This window comes from Erinaceus europaeus, chromosome 18 (genome assembly GCF_950295315.1).
Source record: "Erinaceus europaeus chromosome 18, mEriEur2.1, whole genome shotgun sequence".
NCBI classification, from domain to species: Eukaryota; Metazoa; Chordata; class Mammalia; order Eulipotyphla; family Erinaceidae; genus Erinaceus; species Erinaceus europaeus.
This window is the reverse complement of record NC_080179.1, coordinates 62394738-62418525: the sequence shown is the minus strand read 5'-3', so window position 1 is coordinate 62418525 and position 23788 is coordinate 62394738. Positions and strand designations below refer to the sequence as shown.

General features: G+C 38.9%; 1 protein-coding gene across 2 annotated transcripts in view; it reads right to left on the bottom strand.

The window, feature by feature from the left end:
* The window catches only part of ARHGAP15 (Rho GTPase activating protein 15), a 785763-nt gene that overhangs the window by 280939 nt on the left and 481036 nt on the right, over positions 1-23788 (bottom strand). For both annotated transcript variants that reach the window (XM_060178060.1, XM_007539658.3), the window contains exon 10: positions 1712-1810. In XM_060178060.1, coding sequence (XP_060034043.1) covers positions 1712-1810 — 99 coding nt within the window. The remainder of the gene's footprint in view (positions 1-1711; positions 1811-23788) is intronic.

The window sequence follows — 23788 nt, the reverse complement described above, 5'->3', positions numbered from 1 at the left end:
TGAAGCAACCCCCCTCCACGTGGGGAGCCAGCGGCTCGAACTGGGATCCTTATATAGATCCTTGCGCTTCACACCAGGTGCGCTTAACCCGCTACATTACTGCTCAACTCCCATCTGCATGGTTCTATGACACATCACAGAGAGGTACAGAGCCCCTTTTAATAAGTGGACACATCTTATTATGGTATAGTTTCTCCCAAAGTCCAGTCAGATATTTTGCTCTAATATATCATGGCTCTTTCTGTCAGTTTTGAGTATTGATAAGAACATAAAGATTTCCTGAAAATGATAGTAGTTCTAGATATTGGCAATACTATCATTATAATATTCTCAGGGATCTCTTTTGGCTTTAAATACTTAGTAGATTATATTTATCCCTAAAAGACGTACTTATAAAATTATATGAATTTGTGACCTGCAATAAAAAAAACCAACAAAACATTTTGTTCTAAATTCCAACTGACTGCATTCCTCACAGATAACACTCCTCACATGCATTCTACTTTTCAGTGTTTCTCCGCTCTGTCTGAACTTTCGGCTCTGATGCATTGATATACTTTTCCTCAAAGCAACTTTCTTTATACACTTACCCTACCTATGCTTCCCCTTCTTGTTATTCTCTTACTCCTTACTGATATGGAAATAATAAGATCCCTCGGCTGTCCTTCCAGTATAATTAAAGTATGAATTTCCAGGAGTTGAAAATTGCAGACCATTTTTATTATGCTCCTATAATAAAGTCAGGTAACACTGAGAGAATTAAAATGGCTTTTTTTCCCCCCTAGCAGTTAACTTGATAAAGATTTTTTTCCGCTTGGTTCTATTGTTTCAAGGAACTGAAAATAGGAATAGTAGATCTACCAGACATCCTTTTGAAACACCTCTATATATAACAGGATCTATATCCCTGTAGATCCTGGAAATAATGTTACAAACTTGTAACAGATGGTGATGAGACTTTATATTTTTATAAAATATTTTTATTTTATATTAGTCTTTTTAGATTCTGCATCTAGTATATGTACCTTTGGGGGGGAAATGACCTTGAATGAATGCAGTCATAGTCTCATGGAAAAAATTTTTTAAAAATCCATAGATAGACTAACATAGAAATGATGAGGCAACTGGGTTTTGTTTTGTTCCCTTTTGTATGATAATATCATTTTAGATGAAAAACAGAATGGGGAAATGTGAGAATCAAAGGTTGTCTTAACACTAGAGGTGTGCATGTCAACTTCTTTTCATGGAAACTCAGTTAACTGCATTCTTTACTGAATAGAAGATAGAGTATCACATTTGCAAGTAAAAATGCTATTTGCTTCACTTGGATAATGTTGGGAACCTGCCAAAAAATTGTTCTGATATAATATTGACCAGAATGAATGTTAGGAGGGTTCTAAACCTATGTGCACTGATATTTTATGAATATTTTTTCACTGGCTAGAAAACAAGAAATTTGCAATGGAATCAACAACATGTCACACAGACAATATATATATATATGAGAGAACATTAATGGGACTGCTGATGTCCCCATTGTAAAATACATAAACTGAAGCTAATAAGCAACTTGATTCTCTTTACTGATTAATAGAAGTCAAGTTTTAATTGCTTGGCTTCCCAGACAAATCAAATGGTATTGTTAGCTTGAGCCTTGGTTGCTTGGAGGGTGCAGTAATTGGGGGGGATTGCTGTATATTCAGTTACTCACCTCTTTTTTCAACAGCTTCAATGCATTGCTTTACAAACCGTGGAACTGTGGAATTTTCACGTTTACACACTGTGTGCAGATGAGAGCCAAAAATTTGATCTGCAGAAGAAACAAAGATGAGTTTCATTAAAATCTAAGCTTGGGAGTCAGGCAGTAGTGCAGCGGGTTAAGCACACGTGGTGCAAAGCGCAAGGACCAGAGTAAGGATCCTGGTTTGAGCCCCGGCTCCCCACCTGCAGGGGAGTTGCTTCACAAGCAGTGAAGCACATCTATAGGTGTTTATCTTTCTCTCCCCCTCTCTGTCTTCCCCTCCTCTCTCCATTTCTCTCTGCCCTATCCAACAATGACGACATCAATAACAACAACAACAACTACAACAACAATAAAAAAGACAACAAGGGCAACAAAAGGGAAAATAAATAAATAAAAATACATCTAAGCTCCTGTTATTCTTTAATCTGGTCTCTCTTCACATCCACTGCATGATGAAATCTGCATCTTTCACAGGAATCTTTTTTTTTTTTTTTGCTTTAATTTTAAAATATCTGCCACAGGCATACAAGGCCATAACTCTTTTTTTTTTTTTTTTTAATAGGACTCTACCCCTTGACAAAGAAAACACTCTGTCATCCATTGGGCAGGGGTGAGGAAGTACATTATAGTTTCTCTGGGTCTTAACTTTGCTGTCTGTAAAATAATGACAATGAACTAAGATACATTCTGTAAAATAATTGCTCTTAGTGCACTGAAAATTCAAGCGAGAAGGAATCTATCAATGTTTATTAAAATTATGATTTTTGTCAGTCTGTTTAGAAGATTAATCTTGGGACTCAGTGATATTTGAAGTGACACATTTAAGGATATCTACTTTAAGATGAATTCCTTAACATTTCTTTTGCCTTGAATGTCTTTTCTCTTAGTCAGGGTTTCTTTTTCCGTTCCATGCTCAACTTAGCTGGTACTTTCTCCACAAACTCTGGACTATAGTTCCTCAGAAAATTAGTAGGCAAGTGGAGGAAAAGGCCTTGTGATCAAAATGGTTTGGCAGTATGGGGGGGAAACAAAATTAGGTCAGGTTTCTTTTACGTATATTGACTTTTGGAGCCTGTGATATGTCAGTGTTTTCTGGGAATCTTTACAGGGGTCTAGAGAACGTACCATTTCCTAAACTTATTTGAGCAAGACCTTCTTAGTTCATGAAGAATGTCATCACACTAATGGTTCTGGGAAAACACTCTGTGAAATCCTATCCTAGCCCTCTCATTTGGAACATAACTTATGCTACCTTGCACTGTGTACTTATGTTCATAGAATAAGGAATGTGCTTTCACGATGCAGATTCTGAGCACTGGCATTATCTGTATGCTATTATACTCACTGGCACTTAGAATCTGACCCATAGCACTTATCAATAGATTTGTTGTATTAGAGTAGAATATATATAGTATAAAATTAACCATTTTATTTGTGCAGCTTAGTGGGCTTAATGACAAATACCTGTTATACAATCATCACCACATCTATTCCCCAAACTTAAAAAATTCATAAATGTTCATTACTTATAGACATAAATATTGTGTGGTCTAAAAACCTCCCATCTGTCCCAGAGTAAAATCTAAACCTCTGTCCTGACTTCTGAAGCAGTGCACAAGTGGTCATTCTACTGATTAACTGACTTCATTTGCTTAATCTCTCCTCCCCTCATCACTTGCCTGCAGCCATGGTCCATACTGTTGTTTCCTATCCAGGGGCTTTGCATTTACTGTACCCACTGCAATTTTTCAGTTTTTACCTTGATTTAAAGAGATTTTTTTTTTTATTTTAATGAGAGGGAGAGAAAGGGAGGGGAGGGAGGTGGAAGGACAGGGGGAGGGGGAGAAGTGGTGGGGGAAGAGGGGGAGGGGGAGAAGGGGAAGGGGAGGGAGAGGGTGAAGGGAGGGATAAGGGGAAGAGGAGGGAGAAGGCCTGGGTGAGGATGAGGGGGAAAGGGAAGGGGAGGGAGAGAGGGAAGGGAAGGGGAAGGAGAGGGGGAGGGAGGGAGAGGAAGAAGGGGAGGAAGAAGGTAAGGGGGAAAGGGAAGAGGAGGAAAGGAGAAGGGACAGGAGAAGGGAGGGAGAAGGGGAAGGGGAGGGAGAAGGGGTGGATGCAGGGGAGGGAGAAGTGAAGGGGTAGAGGGAGGGGATAGGGAGGGAGAAGGGAGGGAGAAGGGGAGGAAGGGAGAAGGGGAGGGAGAGGGTGACGGGGAGTAGAGTACTGCTCAGCTCTGGTTTATGGTGGTGCCAGGGATTATAACTGGGGCCTCAGAACCTCAAGCATGAAAGTCTTTTGCTTAAGCCTTATGCTGTCTCCCCAGCTCCACTTGTCACCTTCATATTATAGCCTTTCTCAGTGAGCTTTCAACAGATGGTACCACTCACCAAATAAACTTTCTATGTCACTTCTGTGCCTTACTTCTTCCTGGGTATTAGAGTCATGTGTTGATTGGTTAATTGTTCCCCTTGCATAGGACACAAAGTCCAAGAGAAAAAGGACTACGCCCATTCCTTTTTTTTTTTTTTTTACTGGATTCCCAATAACTAGCTAATGTTGTCTCATCCTAGAAGCTTAATAAAACTTCATTGACAGATTGGCTGCAATACATTGCATTAAATATCAGTGGGACACTTCAGTACATTTTGTAAATACTTAAGCATAGTGGGGAAATATGAATGCTACAGAGAGAGAGAATGCTACAAAATATACTACAACCAAGGGCTAATGAAGGTATAAAGTAGGTGAGACATCAAGGGAGTCATGAATTTTATACATTTCTTAGAAAAGGGTTCGGTTTGAGTTGCAACAACTCAGTAGAAAGAGGAACAATTAAGCTTAAAGCACTAATAGTGATATACACTACACTGGAAATGTGTACTTTAAGAAAGGGAGAAAGGACATATTTAAACATGTCACAAAGTGTGGACACATAATTATGGGTATTTGCATTGAATACTTGGCCAAAAATGATGATTTGCTTATAATAGGTGAGCCACTAATATAATAACACAGAACGACATAAAATATTACTCAAGAATTCAGGTAGAGTGATTAAAATTGATTAGAAATTATAGGTAGGAGGAACTTCTGTAAAGTACAAAACCCTTTCATGAAAACTACAATTCTGTTTTGGAATCTCAAGACTCCCCGACTAGGGCCCCAGTTGATGGGGTGGTCTGATAGTAACTAAAGAGTTATCATTAAAGTATGCCAGTCTCTTGCCCTTATTCAGCTTTTGGGACTCAGTATAAATACTATGAATCCACAGCTCCTAGTGGCAATTTTTCCCATTTTATTGGATAGATCAGAGAGAAATTGAGAGAGGAGGAGGAGGAGACAGAAAAGGAGAAAGACAGACACCTGCAGACCTGCTTCACCAATTGTGAAGTGACCTTGTAGGGGCTGAGATGGGGGCTCAAACCAGGATCCTTGCCCTGATCCTGGTGCTTTGTAGTATGTGCACGTAACTGGTGAGCGACTGCCCAACCCTCTAACATCAAATTTCTTATTCTGCATTCTTTCTTGACCTATTCAATTCTATCCACACCAGTTCAGTGAATAGTTGGCGAATGCTTACCATAAACTCGTTATTTGAAAGAATGTGAAGTGAAGCCAAGCAGTGGTGCGCCTAGTTAAGCACACACATTACAGTGCACAAGGACCCAGGATCAAGTCCCTGGTCTCCACCTACAAGGGGGAAGTTTCATGAGTGGTGAAGCAAAGCTGCAAACATCTCTCCACCTTCTTCCCTATCTCTCCTCTTCTCTCTGTCTCTACCCAATAATATATAAATAAATAATATATTTTTTAAATATTATAAAGATAACATCGCCCAGTAACTATCTATCACATGCCTACAATAAGGCAGACATCATGCTTCAGCCTGTGATGGAAGAAGCAGGATCTATCATTGTGTGTGTGTGAATTCTTACAGAAAGTTATAAGAAAATGTGATTAGTTGCACAGGTGTGTAGCAAACATAGTGAAAATTTACATTGCACTTAAACGTTACACCAGGAAGGATTCAGGGTAATCTATGTTTTTTAACTTAATTCTTATAGTAATATTCAACTCTATTTTGATAGAAACTCTTTTATAGGAACGTTACACCAGGAAGGATTCAGGGTAATCTATGTTTTTTAACTTAATTCTTATAGTAATATTCAACTCTATTTTGATAGAAACTCTTTTATAGATAATGACTTTACAGAAAAGGAAACTCAAACACAAAGAAATTATTAGAATATCTTTGTTAGAATCGGGGGTGTGGAGGAGAACCCAACTTAAGTTAAGGCAGAGAAAGGGTTTGTTTCTTCAGTGAGATTTGGTTAACTGATTCAGGAAGCAAGTAAACCTACTAAGCAAAGAGGTCTTCCAGTATCCTAGCTGGGTTGAAAAAAACTGAGGTAAAGAAATTGAGGGCTTGGAGTATAACAGAGAGGTTGATACTTAGAATTATAATAAGCATATCAGGCATAGCCTAATGATTATGGAAGATAAAAATGAGAGAGAAATTGTTCGATTTTGGTGATTTAGAGACTATGGATGATCACAAGGAAAAGTACATCTTGTAGAACAATGAAGCTGAAAAACAAGAGTTGTGGCAAAGATTAGAAGAGGAGGTATGCAAAAAGAAGCCACAAATGAGCTCTTCTGGAAAAGTTTAGTGTTGGGGGTTAATTCAACATAAATTTAGGTGGGGCAGGAGGAAAGAAGGGTTCTACTTTGGAAGTGAATAGGAAATAATTTCAACTCTAGAGATTTATTATTATTATTTTTTTCTTATGGTCTTAACATTCTGGTGGAGGTGATCAGCACTACAGACTATTCTGGTTGTTACATTGCAGAGGTGGGGGAGGTGCACTACCGCCACTTACTGGGTGGCTCAGGAAACTGCAGGCAATCCCTCACAGGTAAAATTTGCCCTTCCTGCTTGCCAATCACTGATAAGAAAAGCTTACAGGTATATTGAATTTCATCAGAGAGAAAGGAGATAATCACTTTCACCATTGAGTGGAGAAGTACTCACTTCTCCTCCGGCCTCTATCCTATCTTTAAACCAGCTCTACAAACCCAAGAAGGCGTGGTTCTGAAGTCTAGAAATCAGTCTACCTGGAGAACTTGATGAAGTAAGTCACAGACTGCCACATGACCCCCGCCGAGTCCGTGAACAGCTTCCTCCAGCGAATTTAGAGTTGGCAATTCTAGAAACTAAAGTAGTTAGCTTCAAGGATATGAACTGGAAAGCTGGCCAGACATAAACAATGCAGTCAAAACCATTTGTAGTGAGTGGTCACTTGCAATGGGTGTGTGAGCACGGAAACTCAAACCTGCAGAAAGAGGTAAATGAAGCCATCATTCCACAACAGCTCACTATCTGAAAGCTAGCTCCAGCCAGGTGCCCCACAGTATCATCAGATAGCGCAATAAGGGTTCCTGGGTTGTGGTAATAACTCTTACCCTTCAACTAAACTCTGGTGTGGATTTCTATTTATCACAACCAAGTCAGCTTGACTAGAGCATGCATGGTGTGACATTAACTAGCATGCTTCAAGAGAGGGCTTCTAATCACAAGAGAAAGGACTAGATTTGACCAAACCCAAATTTGAACCATTGTTACAGAAGCTACTGATTTGTTAGAGGATGGGAGATACCTACTGGATTTTCTGGCCCTATATCCACTCCTTGGATAACTCTCATTTTCCTTGGGAGTGATACCTTTCTGATTTTGAGTAGTGCTGAACTCACCTCCTCCAGCTCCATATGTTTCATCTCTCTGAGCACAGTGAGTAAATCACACATGAACAGCTGATGCAAATGGATCAAGTTAAGTACATTCTGAATATTTTCCCAATGAAGCCAGAAAATAGAAACCCTCTTTCTACAAGGCTTAAACTAAAAGTATGAATGGTAAGACTTGCCAGAAGTTATGCCATCACAACATGGGAAGACATTTTTGACAATCAAGGCAAAAGAGTGGAAAACAGAGCTGAACAATAGAGAAGATAAGAATTTCGTAGTATGATGCCAACCGGACTTCCCTGGGCAGACAACCCCACCAGTGTGTCCTGGAGCCCTGCTTCCCCAGAACCCCACCCCACTAGGGAAAGAGAGACAGGCTGGGAGAATGGATGGACCTGCCAATGCCCATGGTCAGTGGGAAAACAATTAAAGAAGCCAGACCTTCCACCTTCTGCATCCCATAATGACCCTGGGTTCATACTCCCAGAGAGATACAGAATAGGAAAGCTATCAGGGGATGGGATGGGATGGGATACGGAGTTCTGGTGGTGGGGATTGTGTGGAATTGTGTCCCACTTATCCTATGGTCTTGTCATGTTTCTATTTTATAAATAAAAAAAAATTGGTAGCATTTTGCACCCCTAAAACCAGTTAGGCATGAAGTTGTCCTACCCTCCCAGACTTCTCAATTAAGGAACTCCAAAATGTTCATCCTTACCCTTGCAGTTTGAATACATTTCTATCATTTACAACTGAAGTAATCTTGACTGCTACATTACCCTCAACAGAAAGTGATAAATTGCACAACTCAGAGATGATGATGCACATGAAAGAACTTTGTAAGGGAAATATGTTATCAAAAGAAAGTTAAGTCATGGGAGTAGGAGGTGGCATACCTAGTCGAGAGCACATATTACAGTGTTCAAGGACCCCTTCAAGCCCCCGGTCCCCGCTTCTAGGGGAAAAGCTTCACAAGTGGTAAAGCTGGGTTGCTGGTGTCTCTCTCTCTCCTTCTCCCTTCTTTCTCAATTTCTCTCTGTCTTTATCCAAAATTAATGAATTAATTTAAAAAAAAAGAAAGTAAATCACTGAGACTTAGCTTAACTACCATTGTGAAATGAAAGGACTGTTGTAATATTGTCACCAATCTGTAAGTCTGATACAGTCCTGAAACTGACATGTCAAGGAAGATTGTTAAAATATAGGAATGTGTTTCAACCACTGGTATTTTCTCTCTTAAAACAGTATAAAGACAAGAGGAGGGAGGAAGAAGGTATTCTGGTTTCTGGCAAGCATAAATGAGCGATCTTTTACCCCCTAAACTTTCACGCCTGTTGTCCTGGTACAATAATAGAGCTGAGTTTTGCCTTTCCTTTCCTTATGGTATTCCAAAAAAAAAAAAAGGGAGCAGTCCCAGAACCCTGAGCTCCTGACTCCCCATCTACATTCCCATCTGTGGGCTCACTGGCAATCCTTGCTTCCTCTCTTGACAACTTTTTGTATTTAGAAAACACCTCTTGCTAGGGGTGCCAATATTTTTGGAGTGCTTGGAAAATGCCTATGGCCTTGGCGAGTGTGATCATTATATCTTTGTTCTACTGCGTTAGCGCCTATACCAGGGGTGGCAGGCAACACATTGGTTGGAGAAAATCCATTTTCTGTAATTTTTCTTTGAAAGCATCTTTTGGTGAGAAAAACAAATAGACCTTCCACATGACTGCACTTATAAATCATGTTGTTTATATAATGAATTAGAGTTGAACTAGGGAATGGCAGTTTTTAATCTTCAAGCTCTCAAACTTTTGACCGATTTAGTTAGTTCATCAGCATAACCAGGTTAAATCCCTCAGATTACAAATTAGCTTCATTCTTCCTCATCTCTGCTATATATTTTTTGACAAATTATGGGGCGAATACCAAGTAATGGGATCTTTGTCAGTTAGATTCCAAATGAATCAAAACTACGAGAAAAACTACTCAATAGAGGCAGTTTAATGTTCAAATAATGTGACGGTGTTATCATCATTTACCCAGGGAGACAGTCTCCACAAGCTTTTCAAAATGATGTTATTCTGTTTTAAGGACAGAGGGCCGCTGTTCTAGCCTCCTCAACTTTAAGCAGGAAAAGCAAAGGCATTTAGAATCACATATATGAGGAATGTAGATGGGGTTGAAAACAACAAGCTAAGCTGCTAGTCCACACATACAAAAATTAAGTGGTTACTTTGGCCATGAATTATGTTCATTATGATTTTCTGGCCTCAATAGGAAACTATCCACTGTAGCTATGTTAAGTAAACAAATGAACAAAAATGATTCTGAGGTAAGGGAATAGGAGGAGACCCAGGATATTTACTAACTCAAAAGGTGATGATTTGGCAAAGGGTGAAATGTACCAATATCTACGCTGGGGGAATGTGTAAATATACTCTTGTGACAAACAAAAATGATCTGAATCAACATTTCCTCAGTAAAGTGATAGAGGATTTAAAAAAAAAAAGACTCATGAAATGGGAAGTAGGAAATACAGCAACTATCTCTTGTAACTCTAAAAGTGAGTCAGGATGTTCTTTTCATTGCCCCCATCAGTGTCAGCACTATTATAACAATGACCTATTCATCAGTGCCTCAAGACTTAGGTTGCAATAGAATGCTCAGTTGGTAGAGACGATGTTAGGAAAAATGAATTAGGAGAGAAATATCTATTACTTGAAACTTCCATAGTAGGTGTGTGTGTGTGTGTGTGTGTGTGTGTGTGTGTGTGTGAGAGAGAGAGAGAGAGAGAGAGAGAGACTATAAGTTAACAGGAGTGTATATTAACACCATTCCCACCACAAAATGTAGGTAACTTTTTTTTTTTTCCCAGAATGCCATGTAGAAGGGCAGAACATTTCACAAATGGTTGCTTTATGAGAGAGACAGTAAATAAATACTAGAAAGCCCAAATAAGTCTCATTATAGGTGATTTCCACAACCTAACTGAATTCATTCTTTGATTTAAAACTACAAAGGACATTTAGTTTTCCTGCTGAGAGGAGGTTTCCAAGCCCAGTTTTTCAAATGGTTTGTTGAAGAACACTATTTCTATTCTTACCTTTTACATTTTCTCTAGCTCTATTCTCATCACTTTCTCCTCTTCTCCTTAAAAATATTCACTAATGATCCTGGGTCCATACTCCCAGGGGGATAAAGGATAGGGTAACTATCAAGGGAGGGCTGGTGGTGGGAGTTGTTTGGAATAGTACCCCTCTTATCCTATGGTCTTGTCAATACTTCCATTTTATAAATCAATTTTTTTTTTAAAAAATCACTAAATGAGTCCCCAACACGTTCTTATCTCAAAAATATACTTAAAATTATTGAGGAAATGAGAGGTTTAAGTATATTGTATAGTTTACTGATGACATATCTCTCCATTAAGTTGTTTAAAAATAGGCCTAATGATTAAATAACTATTGAATTAAATACTTTGTAACTTCTTCAGAAGGTGCTGCATTATCTTGTGATGCCTCAAGGCTTTGACTTAAAATACTAACTACTTTTTTTTTATAGTACATAGATATCAAAAATTAGGACACCTCTCTGCTGAACCTATACTGGAAATAATCTCATTGCTTTATTTAATTGTTTTTTTTCCTTATATGTAGCCAGTACAGGAAAAGCTTAATTATTTTTAAGTACTGTGTAGTGTAAATAAATAGTATTCTTAAATATATACACTTTTGTGTATAGTTTCTCCCACAAGTTTATTAATATTTTTGCATCTCCTCTAACCTAAGGAATCTTAAAGCCCTTAGTGGAAAATGACAGCATATACCAAGGAATGACTTGGACTGGAGATTTTTCTAGGTGGTACAGAACAATAGAGGTAACCAAGTGTGGGCTGAGATAGCAGCTTCCAGTTAAAGTTGGACAGATGTTTCAGTGATAGTTTTCTTATATAAAGAATTCTGAAGATGGGTTTCAAAGCCTGGTCAGCTGCCATCCTGACAGAGTACAGATTTCTTCCACTGTCCTTTATCTACGATTGGAGAGACAGAGATAGAGACAGAGGCCAGAGGACTGTTCAACAATGGCAGCAGGCATTATCTGGAATTGAACCTCCTCCAGTCTTTGGAACTCCATAGGCACAATGTCTGCGCTTCAACAGGCTGAACTATGTCTCCAGTCTTTTCACTCTCTTCTATTTTTTTCTTCTTCATTTTCCTCTGAATTCTTCTAGTAGTTTCAACTTTTCAGCTTCAACCTCAAACAATAATCCCATGAAATGATCTTTGTCCCCTTCTTTTAAGTTTGTAAACTCCCCTGGGAAGAGATCTCAAGCTTAATGTGGATCCAATTAATTCAATGGGTATTTCAATCAGTTTATCAACCAAGCCTAAATTTATATCTTAAATAAAGTGTTTTTTATCCAAAAAGAACAATGAACAATACTTTTTTCTTTACTGTCTATTCTAGGCAGGAATGCTATCCTCTTTTTCCTTTTTAAATATTCTTAGCTCTCCATTTTTTTTTTAGTTTTTTATTATCTTTATTTACTGGATAGAGACACCCAGAAATCAACAGGGACAGGGTAGACAGAGAGGGAAAGATACAGAGAGACACCTGCAGCACTATTTCACCACTCACAAAGCTTCCCTCTGTAGGTGGGGACTGGGGGCTCAAACCCTGTTCCTTATGCGCTGTAACATGTGCGCGCAGCCAGGCCTGCCACCACCCAGACCCTTATGCTCATTTTCTCTTTCTCCATTTATCCAAAGCAAGTACAGAACACACACACACACACACACACTCACACACACACACACACACTCACACACACACACACACTCACACACAGACACACACAGACACACACACACACACTCACACACACACACACAGACACACACACTCACACACACACACAGACACACACAAACACACTCACACACACACACACTCACACACACACACTCACACACACACACACACACTCACACACACTCACACACACACACACACTCACACACACACACACACACACACACTCACACACACACACACACAGACACACACACAGACACACACACACTCACACACACACAGACACACACACACACTCACACACACACACACACACTCACACACAGACAAACACACACACAGACACACACACACAGACACACACAGACACACACACACACAGACACACACACACACAGACACACACACAGACACACACACACAGACACACACACACACACACAGACACACACACACACAGACACACACACACACAGACACACACACACACACACAGACACACACACACACAGACACACACAGACACACACACACAGACTCACACACACAGAGACACACACACACAGACACACACAGACACACACACACACACACAGACACACACACACAGACACACACAGACACACACACAGACACACACACACAGAAACACACACACACAGACACACACACACACTCACACACACACACACGTACACACACACACAGACACACACACACAGAAACACACACACACAGACACACACACACACTCACACACACACACGTACACACACACACAGACACACACACACAGACACACACACACACGTACACACACACAGACACACACACACAGACACACACAGACACACACACACAGACACACACACACACACAGACACACACACAGACACACACACACAGACACACACATACACACACAGACACACACACACACACACTCAACAGTATGAAGGATGATTTGACCAAGTAAATATTTTAAGCATTTTATCTATACATCTCTGACCATTATTCAGTGCCCACTGGGTAAAGAGTAGTGAATAGAACACTTTTTATTCTATTCACACAGCCTATCAGTAAATGAAAAACACACACAAAGAAAAAAACACTGATATATATTGTTAATATACTGACACACGATGATGGCAAAATAAAGCAAGGCAGGGAGAAAACATGTGAGAAGCTTTGTTAGAGAGAACTTACTAGGCAATGACATGAGCAGAACTTGAAAGAATTCAAAGTATGAGTCATGCAAATACTAGGGGCACTCACTCAAAAGAAAAAAAAAAAAGGAGCAGAAACCAGGTATACGTATAAGCTGTCCCAGGTGTCCGGTGGTAGCATAATAGGTTAAGCGCAAAGATTGGCTAAGGATCCCAGTTTGAGCCCTCGGCTCCCCATCTGCAGGGGGGTCGCTTCACAAGCGGTGAAGCAGGTCTGCAGGTGTTTGTCTTTCTCTCCCCCTCTCTGTCTTCCCCTCCTCTCTCCATTTCTCTCTGTCCTGCCCAAACAACAAGGACATCAATAACAATATTAACCACAATAATGATAAAAAAATTTTTTACAGGGCAACAAAAGAGAAAAAAACCTCCAGGGACAGTGGATTTGTAGTGTAGTTACCAAGCCCCAGCAATAATCCTGGAGGCAGAAAAAACAAAAAAGAAGAATGCTGTTCCTTTAATAGAGTAGTGGAGGGCCTATGTGGCTGGAATGAAAGGACAAGGAGAAAGTATGGTTGAAGATGAAGCTGAGAAGGCGGACTGGGAGCCAACACAGGTAGAACCTGGTTGATCTTGTGCTCAGGAAAATCACTGTATTTCACGTATGATTGCATCCTAAGTCATCACAGATTAGTGAGTAAGGGTATGGCATAATACAATTTGTGTTGTTGAATGATTCTTATAGTTGCCAGGTTAATTGCCTAGTGAAGACAAACAAACAAAAACGTAGATGGCAGGTAGGAGACAGGTGAAATACAGCAGAAAGAAGTCAGGGTGCTCAGCTAAGAGTGGTAACAATGTAATTAACTAAAAGTAACAGAATTTGTCATACATGTTTTAAGGTGGAACTTAGAGTAGAAAAGACAAAGTAGAATGGAGAGGAGGGACTCCAAGTAGCAAATTGCAGTGGTCTTGTCTGAGGTAGAGAACTTATGGGAGTCAGTCAAGGATCTCTCTAAACAAATGTGAGGCATCTGCCAGATACAGGATTTTAAATAAACTTTTGAATATATAAATCTCAAGCTTAAAAGTGAAATTTTAAGTGTGGATTATTCTAGTCCTTGAATACTTTAATAGGACTCAACCCACTAGGGAAAGATAGAAACAGGCTGGGAGTATGGATCAACCTGCCGACACCCATGTCCAGTGGAGAAGCAATTACAGAAGCCAGACCTCCCACCTTCTGCACCCCATAAAGATCTTCGGTCCATACTCCCAGAGGGATAAAGATTAGGGAAACTTCCAGTGGAGGGGAGGGGATATGGAACTCTGGTGGTGGGAATTGTATGGAATTGTACCCCTCTTATACCACAACCTTGTTAATCATTATTAAATCACTCATAAAACTAAAAAAAAAAAAAAAAAGAAAAGGAAAAAAAATCACCAATACAAATAGTGAAAAAATTATGTTTCCTAATATGAAATCTCGTGGTTAAAGATAATGTGCAGTTTATCTGGAATGACCAAGTCAGGTTAAATTAAGCAATAACACTTTGTTTTCTGCAAGGTAAAAACAAAGAACTTGGGTCTCACAGAAAGAAAAAGAAGAAGGAGGAGGAGGAGGAAGAGGAGGAAGAAGAGGAGGAGGAGGAGAAGTAGGAGAAGGAGGAGGAGAAGAGGAAGGAGAAGAAGGAGAAGGAAAGAGAAGGAAGGAGAAGGAGGAGGAGAAGGAGAAGGAGAAGGAGAAGAAGAGGAAGGAGGAGGAGAAGGAGAAGGAGAAGGAGAAGGAGAAGGAGAAGGAGAAGGAGAAGAAGAAGAAGAAGAAGAAGAAGAAGAAGAAGAAGAAGAAGAAGAAGAAGAAGAAAAATGAATGAAAAAAAGGAGAGAAATCCAAGGATTAGCATAAGAATTGCCCTACACTGTGTGACTGACAGGAGGTGGAGGATCCACAAAGGAAGACCAGTTGACATCAGCTTCTCTATAAAAAGGAATAATAAATTGTAAGCGAGTGGTAATCATAAAACCACTGAAGGGTTCCTTGTTTTGCTTTCTTGTCTTCTTATTTCTTTTCAGGCAATAACTCCTCTCAAAGTAGAGTTGAAGGTTGGGGAAGGGAGTAAGATTAGAGTTAGGAAGAAAAGAAAAGGAAAAAAAAAGTAGAGTCAAGTGAGATATTATCTTTAAGAGTCAAGTAGGGAAATGTTAAAATAATCTTCAAATAATGAAGTGATAACTTTGGGATGAAAAATGGGAGGGATACTTTAGCATGAAGAAGACACTGATTAGAGACATGGACAGAGTTGGTAACTTTTCTTGAGTTGGAAGAGTGAAAATAAATGGAAGCTAAAAGATAAAGCAAAAGCAAATTCAACCAGAAGGAAACGACATAGTGTATATACTAGTATTTCTATTGCATTCTATTATATCTCCTTATGGCTGCCAAATGAATGAATATATAAGATAAAATGATGTATAGAAGGAATTGGTTTTTATCTAAAGATTGTGTGGTGATTATTTGACTATGAGGGGACTATAATTCAGCTTAGTTTACTTTCATGCATTGTGGATAATTAACATGACTCAATTTTGTTAGAAAAGTCTGATTATCTATTTTGGGTTGGCAGTATTTTCTTCTTTCAATCTTCCTGTCTTTATATTGTTAGTATTGCAGAGGTGGCTAGCCAAGGAAGGAGGGATACAATTTAAAGAAATCAACATTAACTGCTTTATCCTCTGTGTATTCTTGATATTTTCAAAACAGAAAAAGTGTTCACAGAATTCAACTGATTAATGACATGCCTTATTGTAACTATGCTGAAGTCAAAGAAACTTTCATAGTTTGGGCTATCCCCTTTACTTAATAGGCATTCCACTGGGGGGCAGGGAGGGGGTAGCTGAAACTAGTGTTAAATCAGCACAGCACTTCTACATCTATTTGAGTGACAAGTCTGAGCAGAAAACTTGACATAGAAGATTTATTCGGATAATTGGCTGAACTAATTCTAAATGATTTAATTTACCTTTTGGCCCAATGAGTATAGAAATGTCATTCCATGATTGATAAAACTTGGAAGTTTCTTTTCTTGAGAGGGAGAGAACACGGTGTTGAAGGTGTAGAAATTTTGACTCACTCTAGATTTAAGTAAAATCTAGGAAAGGAAATGTGCTTTTCCTGATATCAGCATAGATGTGTTAGAATCCCAGGTGGTAAGACTTCAATTTATTTGCATGAATACATAGTTTAATAAGAAAAGATTCAAATTTAGTAAGAGTAAAACTGCTTAATTATTTCAAATATTACTTGTAACATATTAATATAACGGGTTCAAATATCTATAATGGAGTCTCTTTCATTTAGGTCTTAAGGGTGTCCTCACAGCCACTACTGCTGAGTGCTAGGTGCATGCTCAAGTACCTAAGAGAAAAGCACTTTAGGTTAAAAGCACTTTCTCTTCTCAGCCTCAGGTTAAAAGCTATTTCAGGACTCTGTTAAAGGCATTCTTGGTTTTCAGCTTCAGCTTAAAAGCAGCTTTGATGAAAAGGGCTTTGAGGCAGGTAACGGATTTTCTAATAAACCATATTAAGAGCCAGAGAATTGTGTGGTTGTGTCAAGTGTGGGCTAGCTTCGGTGGCGGGGTGGAGTCAGCTCCATGCAGGACTGCTGGCTCTCTGTGGGCTGCTCTGAGAAATGTGGTCCGCTAGTTATTCTCTGTAAAGAAACTGAAAGACACTTCTAGAGGTGTCATTGAGGAGAAAGGATTATGAGTCCAGATTAGCAAACTACAATACACACATCTCCAAAAGCATTTGTCTCTGATTTGCTTCCAGTCAAACATAGTGCATTTCTCTTTTCAATCCATACTGGGCAAAGTGACTATGCAATAATAACATTTCTAAAATGCCTTACCCTAAGTTGCCCCCAGAATTGAATAAATAGGCATTTCACTGTGGGATGCTGCTCTGTGTTTTACATACATTCTGTGTTTACAGTGAACTCTTTTGGTGTTGCTGCTCTGCAGAGGGGGTGGTGCATATACAGATGAAATAAAGGAACTCAGATCTGCTTCCTGACTGATGTTTGTCATCACAGATGTTTAGAAGCAGGTGTTAACATCACTTGGCAAAAAGACAGGAGTTAGGAGGAATATTGTATTTGTGGAGGTCAAAGTCAAGGGAAATATGAGAGATGGCACATTCACTTTGCTAAATTCAGATAGTAGATCTGACTTCTGTTGAGGAAAGCAACTTACATAAATAGGAAGACGCTAGCGGGAAAGCTTTGAAGTGGTGAAGCAGTGCTGTAGGTGTCTTTCTTCTCTATCGCTCCCTCCCCCTCTCAATCTCTGACTAATTTTATTCCATAAATAAAGATAATAATTTTTTAAAAAGTAGGAAGAAGCTACTTTCTCTCTTTGTGAGATTCAAAGCCAAAACTCTTGTCGCATCACACACTGAAAATTCAGGCAAAACTTGCAAGTACTTGGTGGGAATTGGTATGTGTGTCTGTGGATTTGTGGAGGGAGAGCAGTTACTGCATTTGCTTTGAAGAGGGACATGAAGAGGCACCCTTCATGATATGCAGTGCACTACAGGTGCTCCCAGAAATAGTTTGGATAACTAGAGAGACTTTCGAGGCAAAAGAAAGTTGATTTGCTATGCTTATACAGGTGGGAGCTATGATTATGATATTTGAAACTACAAATCAGTGCTGCTTCATTCATACACAGACTACAGGAGCACTGTGATTACCTGATTAAAGTTAGATCAAATACCTAAATTCCAAGAGAAATCTTTCCAGTACAGATTTCCTTGCATCTTCTAAAGCAGAGCCAATTTTGCAGGGTACAGAAGTGATTTCTTTTTTGATGTGGAACATTCTCTGTCTCTTTCTGCCCCTCACTAGATCACTGTTCAACTCTGGATTATTTATTGGGTGTCTCCCTATCTATCTATCTATCTATCTATCTATCTATCTATCTATCTATCTATCTATTTCCCCAACAGACTATGTGTTCTGTATCTTCTGGTTCTGAGCCAAAGCTATGGTCTTTGTCTGCTGCGCCATACTCCCTGCCCTGATGGGAGTCCTGGCTAAAGCTTTTGTCTGCCATCCTGTCCTCCACGCTACAGCACAAGTCAGGGATACCTACTGTTGTGGTTTTCTGGTGTGTGAGTGTGCAGTCACATTTGGAATATTTGTATTCCTATAATGTAGAGCCAACACTGAAGTACTGCTTCATATTCCTTTGTGACTTGAACTGAGCATAACTTCACACAAGGATGTATATGTTTCTCCTCACTTGTACCTAACAATGAATTTCTACTCAGTATTATTTGTTTCATGACTATTCTTTCAAGCTATAAATGTTCGATCTCTGTTGAAAGGAATATGCATACAAGTATGTACAGGAAAAAAGGAAATTTATGTTAGAGAATTTGAGATATCTGAGATCATTGGGAATTCTGTTTTTAATGAAAAGAGGGCCTAACCTTGATTTATTATTATTTTTTCCCTAAAATGTTTGACTCCTTCAACTGGTAATTATGGAAACAGATTTATAACTTAAGTGGGCTCTCATTTTCTTTTTTGACATGTTAATTGTTTCTAAAAAACATTAAGTGAGGCCCTGTCAAATTCCTTAGACAATTTTGAATGTTTTCCTATGCTAATTATTTTTTAAGATGGAAAAATTGTAACATACTCAAGACCCTAGTGCATTTGAAATGGGGAGTCACAAAAGATGTAAATATGGATTATTTTTTTCCCCACAGAGAATGACTGTATGATTGGACAAATAATGAGGAAATTTAAGGATGTAATGGCTTTTCTGAAATTTAAATTATTTGGAATTTTAAGATATTGTCAAGATATTTTTGAACTATTGCTGCCTTACTTATCAGTCTTTAGTTGTGTGATAGATTCCTTCACTGGGAGGTTAAATGAGGCCAGCCCTCTCCTCTATCTTTTCTTTTCCTCCTGTGAATTTGAGTTCCAAGTTCAAAGGGGTAAGATAGGAGTGATATAGTCAAGTTAATGACCCTCACATGTGTTTAACTTGGATGACATCGACGTTCCCCCCTGTCTAATATGGATAGATAAGAAAATCATTAAAATATTGGAGCTCAACAACTTTTGAAAGAGAATGAAAATGTCTTTCTCCTTTGCTTTTACAGTTCTAAGGGAATTATAGCTTATGAAAATGTCAATCCTTGCGGCAGGCACTTAAATGACTTATTTGTTTAAATGGAATATCCATTTCAATTAAATTTAGATTTAATATTAGATGCAAAAGTATTTAAAGTAAAATATCAAAATTAAAATTAAAAATAGAATGGAATTAGGTCACTGAACTGGACAATAAGGACACTGAACCCTTGGACATACTCAGCTGAAGAAGTCATGTGGTAGGAAATAGATGTTTCTTTCTTAAAAACGTCTTTAAATTTATCCGAATTCTTTCTTTTACTAGGCTTTCCCCCAAGCTACTATTAAATTATGAAAGTACAGTGCATTTTCATAAAATCTCTTTTTACAGTGTTGTTTTGAGGAGAGAAATAGTATTTTTTAGTTCTTTTCTTTTTTTTTTTAATATTTTATTTTATTTATTTATTCCCTTTTGTTGCCCTTGTTGTTTTATTGTTTTAGTTATTATTGTTGTTGTCGTTGTTGGATAGGACAGAGAGAAATAGAGAGAGGACGGGAAGACAGAGAGGAGGAGAGAAAGATAGACACCTGCAGACCTGCTTCACCGCCTGTGAAGCGACTCCCCTGCAGGTGGGGAGCCGGGGTTCGAACCAGGATCCTTATGCCAGTCCTTGTGCTTTGCGCCACCTGCGCTTAACCCGTTGCGCTACAGCCCGACTCCCTCTTTTCTTTTTTTTTTTTTTGTTCCTCTGTGAAAAAAAGAGTGATCTGATGATCTTTTTAAATGGTAAAAACAATAATGACTATTCGCAGAAGAAGAAAAAAAGCAAAGAAACGGCTTTTTTAGTTAGAATTATCTAAGATAAGGTAGTTTGGAGCTTTCCCCCTTTTTTGTGAGTTGAACAAAAGATATACACAGTACCCCAATCCTTCTTTTATGACAGCTTATGCTTCCCACACAGCTTATTTAACTCAAATACTTGAGAAATAGATACAATTACCACCTTATGGAATGCTACTTAATTTTAAATATTCCCATAGAACAGAAAGCCCCTTCATCAAAATTTATCTAAGTGTCTTGGGAATTATTTCTTCTCCAGGATCCTGAATATTACTGGATGATTTAAGAATTTAACCCCACATTACTTCGAAGTAACTACAACATAAAAGAAAGAATGCATTCACACACTGAGGGAGTTTGTTCACAAGAGTTCCTAGGCGAGAGCTGCGTCCTATGCCCACGTACACTTTAATCATTCACCCTTTCAGCTGTTATCAATTTAAAACCAATGAAACTCCCACACTGAGTCCATTTGAGCAGTCAATTTTAATATCTTGAGGCATCTGTAGTTATTCTGAATTGGCTGCAAAAGCAGAACTAACAAGTTAAGCTCTAACCATAAGTCGACATCAGGCTGGTAAACCATACATCAAACACAGACAGTTAGTCAATACTCCAGTATGAAGAACCAACTAGCATTTTGAAGAAGAGCAATATATTCATAATATATTTGGAAGTCTGGTTTGCATTGCCTCCTTGATGGCTGTGCATTAAACTTTCTAGTCAACAGGGTACTTTTTGAGTTGGCAAAGAAACATGTTTAAGGAAAAATTGGTCAGTCTTCCAATGTGTGGGTAATGTTTTTAATGAGAATAAAAGGGCTGGAGGAATGTGCCTATTTAAAAAAATAAGGAGGGCTGCTGGGTGGCCGGCAGAGGACCTGGAGGGAGCACTGTAGGTCGGGGGCTTTCTCTTGGGAGTCTCCGGGGACCACTGCGACCCTGAGGGCGGATCCGAGGACATCCTTGATTACAGCTCTCATTGGATCAAAAGGACTTGGAGCTAGTTTTCATTTTTGAGAAATCCTTTAAAAAAGCTTTGGGGGGGGGGGGGTTCCCGGAAGATGGCAGACTGAGAAGCTGCTAGTGGCTGAGCTCTGAACACATCTCCTTGAAACGGTAGGATTTTCTGCCTTTAGCAGGCCAGCCAATAAGGGGTCCTAGCAGTGACACCAAGGAGGTGACTATAACTTAATTTGGGTTAAGAATTAGAGTAGGGAAAAAAGGGGAAAAAATTTTTTTTCTTCCTTTTAATTTTCAAGCATACCTCCTTTCCGCCCCCCCCCCATAACCAGTCCCTGGGGACCAGCTCCTAGCAGGGGAGGGGAGCTCCTTTTCTTTACCAAATTCCTGTCCCACCAGGGAGTATCATTAATTCTAAGTCTATACCCTTCTGAAACCTCTGGCCTTTTTTCTTTCTAAGTAGCCAACCCCCCCCCCCACCTCACCCCGCATAGCTAATTAAATAATTAAAAATAAATACAAAAAAAAAACCCTTTCCTTTCACTGCCCTTTTATGACTATTCTTTTTCTTATCTTTTTCTTTTTTCTCTCTCTTTCTTTTTTTTTCTTTTTCTCATTCTTGTCATCCCTTCATCCTTAATCCTACAGCTTCCAAAGTCACAGCCCCCAGCACCCACACTACAGTGTGCTTTTTTGAATTCACTGATACACATTTGGGAATTTCCTTTCACTTCTTCTTCTTCTAGTGTTTGCCCTTCTTCCGTAGCCAGTCAGCAGTGTCAGGTTGAGCCTGATGTAAAGTTTCGAGACCTGCTCTTTAATTACAGCTCTTTTTTTTTTATCTTTTCCCTTTTCTCTCTCTCGTCTCTCTCTCTCTTTTTTTTTAATCTTGTCATACACTTCTTCCTTCTTCTTTGCCTTTCTGAATTTGTGAATTATTTTGGGAAAGAAATCTGGCTCAGAGTGGACTCTCTATGTGTATATCTCTGCTCTAGTTCCCTTTCCCCTCTTGTTACCCCTAGAATATACGGTGGATAGTAGATTTGCATAACTGTCTATTCTTGCTATCCTTTCTTTCTTTTCTCTTTCTTCACTGGGATTTGGTTACTATTTTTTCACGGACTGCAGAAATTGTTTGGCTAACTGGTAACGATTAAATTACTTCAATACTTGCTTCAGTTGCTACTGTAATTCCTGAGGTTGGTAAGTGCAATTGTCATAAAGGTATTTATTACAGTGTTACTTGTACTCAAGACACAACAACTGAGGAACAGAGCATAAAAAAAAAGGAAACACATAAATCAAAAAAATGGGTAGATCAAAAACAAATAAAACTGCTACTCAAATGACTGAAGACAAGAGCCCAGAAGAAACTAAAAATCAGCCAGAAGTAACCATAGATAAGAAAAGTATGCAAGCAATAATAAACTTATTAATCACAGAAATGAAAACAACATTGGCGGAAAGGAATGGCAGTATTAGGGAAACAACAGTTGAGACCCCCAAGGAAAATACTGATTATCTTGAGGCAATTAAGAGAACTGAAAGCTGAAATAGCTGTAATGAAGAAAGAAGCTGAGGCAAGGGAAAGCAGACTAACAGAAGCAGAAAACAGAATTAGTCAGATAGAGGAAGAGTTAGAGAAAACGAAGAAAGAGGTGAAAGAGCTTAAAAAGAGATTGAGAGACACTGAAAACAACAACAGAGACATATGGGATGATCTCAAAAGAAGTAACATTAGTATAATTCGCCTGCCAGAGGAAGAAAGAGAGGAAGGGGAAGCAAACATTCTAGAGGAAATAATAGAAGAAAACTTCCCAGACCTGAATAACAGAAAGGAAATCAAGATTCAAGAAGCCCAGATAGTATCAAACAGAATCAACGCAGACCTGAAGACACCAAGACACATCATAGTCACAATGAGAAGAAGTAAGGATAAAGAAAGGATCCTAAAGGCTGCAAGAGAGAAACAAAAAGTCACATACAAGGGAAAACCCATAAGATTATATGCAGACTTCTCCATTCAAACTCTAAAAGCCAGAAGGGAGTGGCAAGATATTTATCGAGGCCTGAATGAAAAAGGGTTTCAACCAAGGATAATATATCCTGCTAGACTTTCATTCAAACTAGATGGAGGGATCAAAACCTTCTTAGATAAACAACAGTTAAAGGAGGCAACCATCACCAAGCCTGCCCTGAAAGAGGTTCTGAAAGACCTCTTACAAACAAGAACATCACTATAACACTTGCAATATATCAGAGCAAACAAATTTTTTTTTTGAAAAATGGCACTACATACATTAAATCCATAATATCAATAAATGTCAGTGGCTTAAACTCACCAATCAAAGTCACAGGGTGGGGAGATGGATCAGAAAACATAAC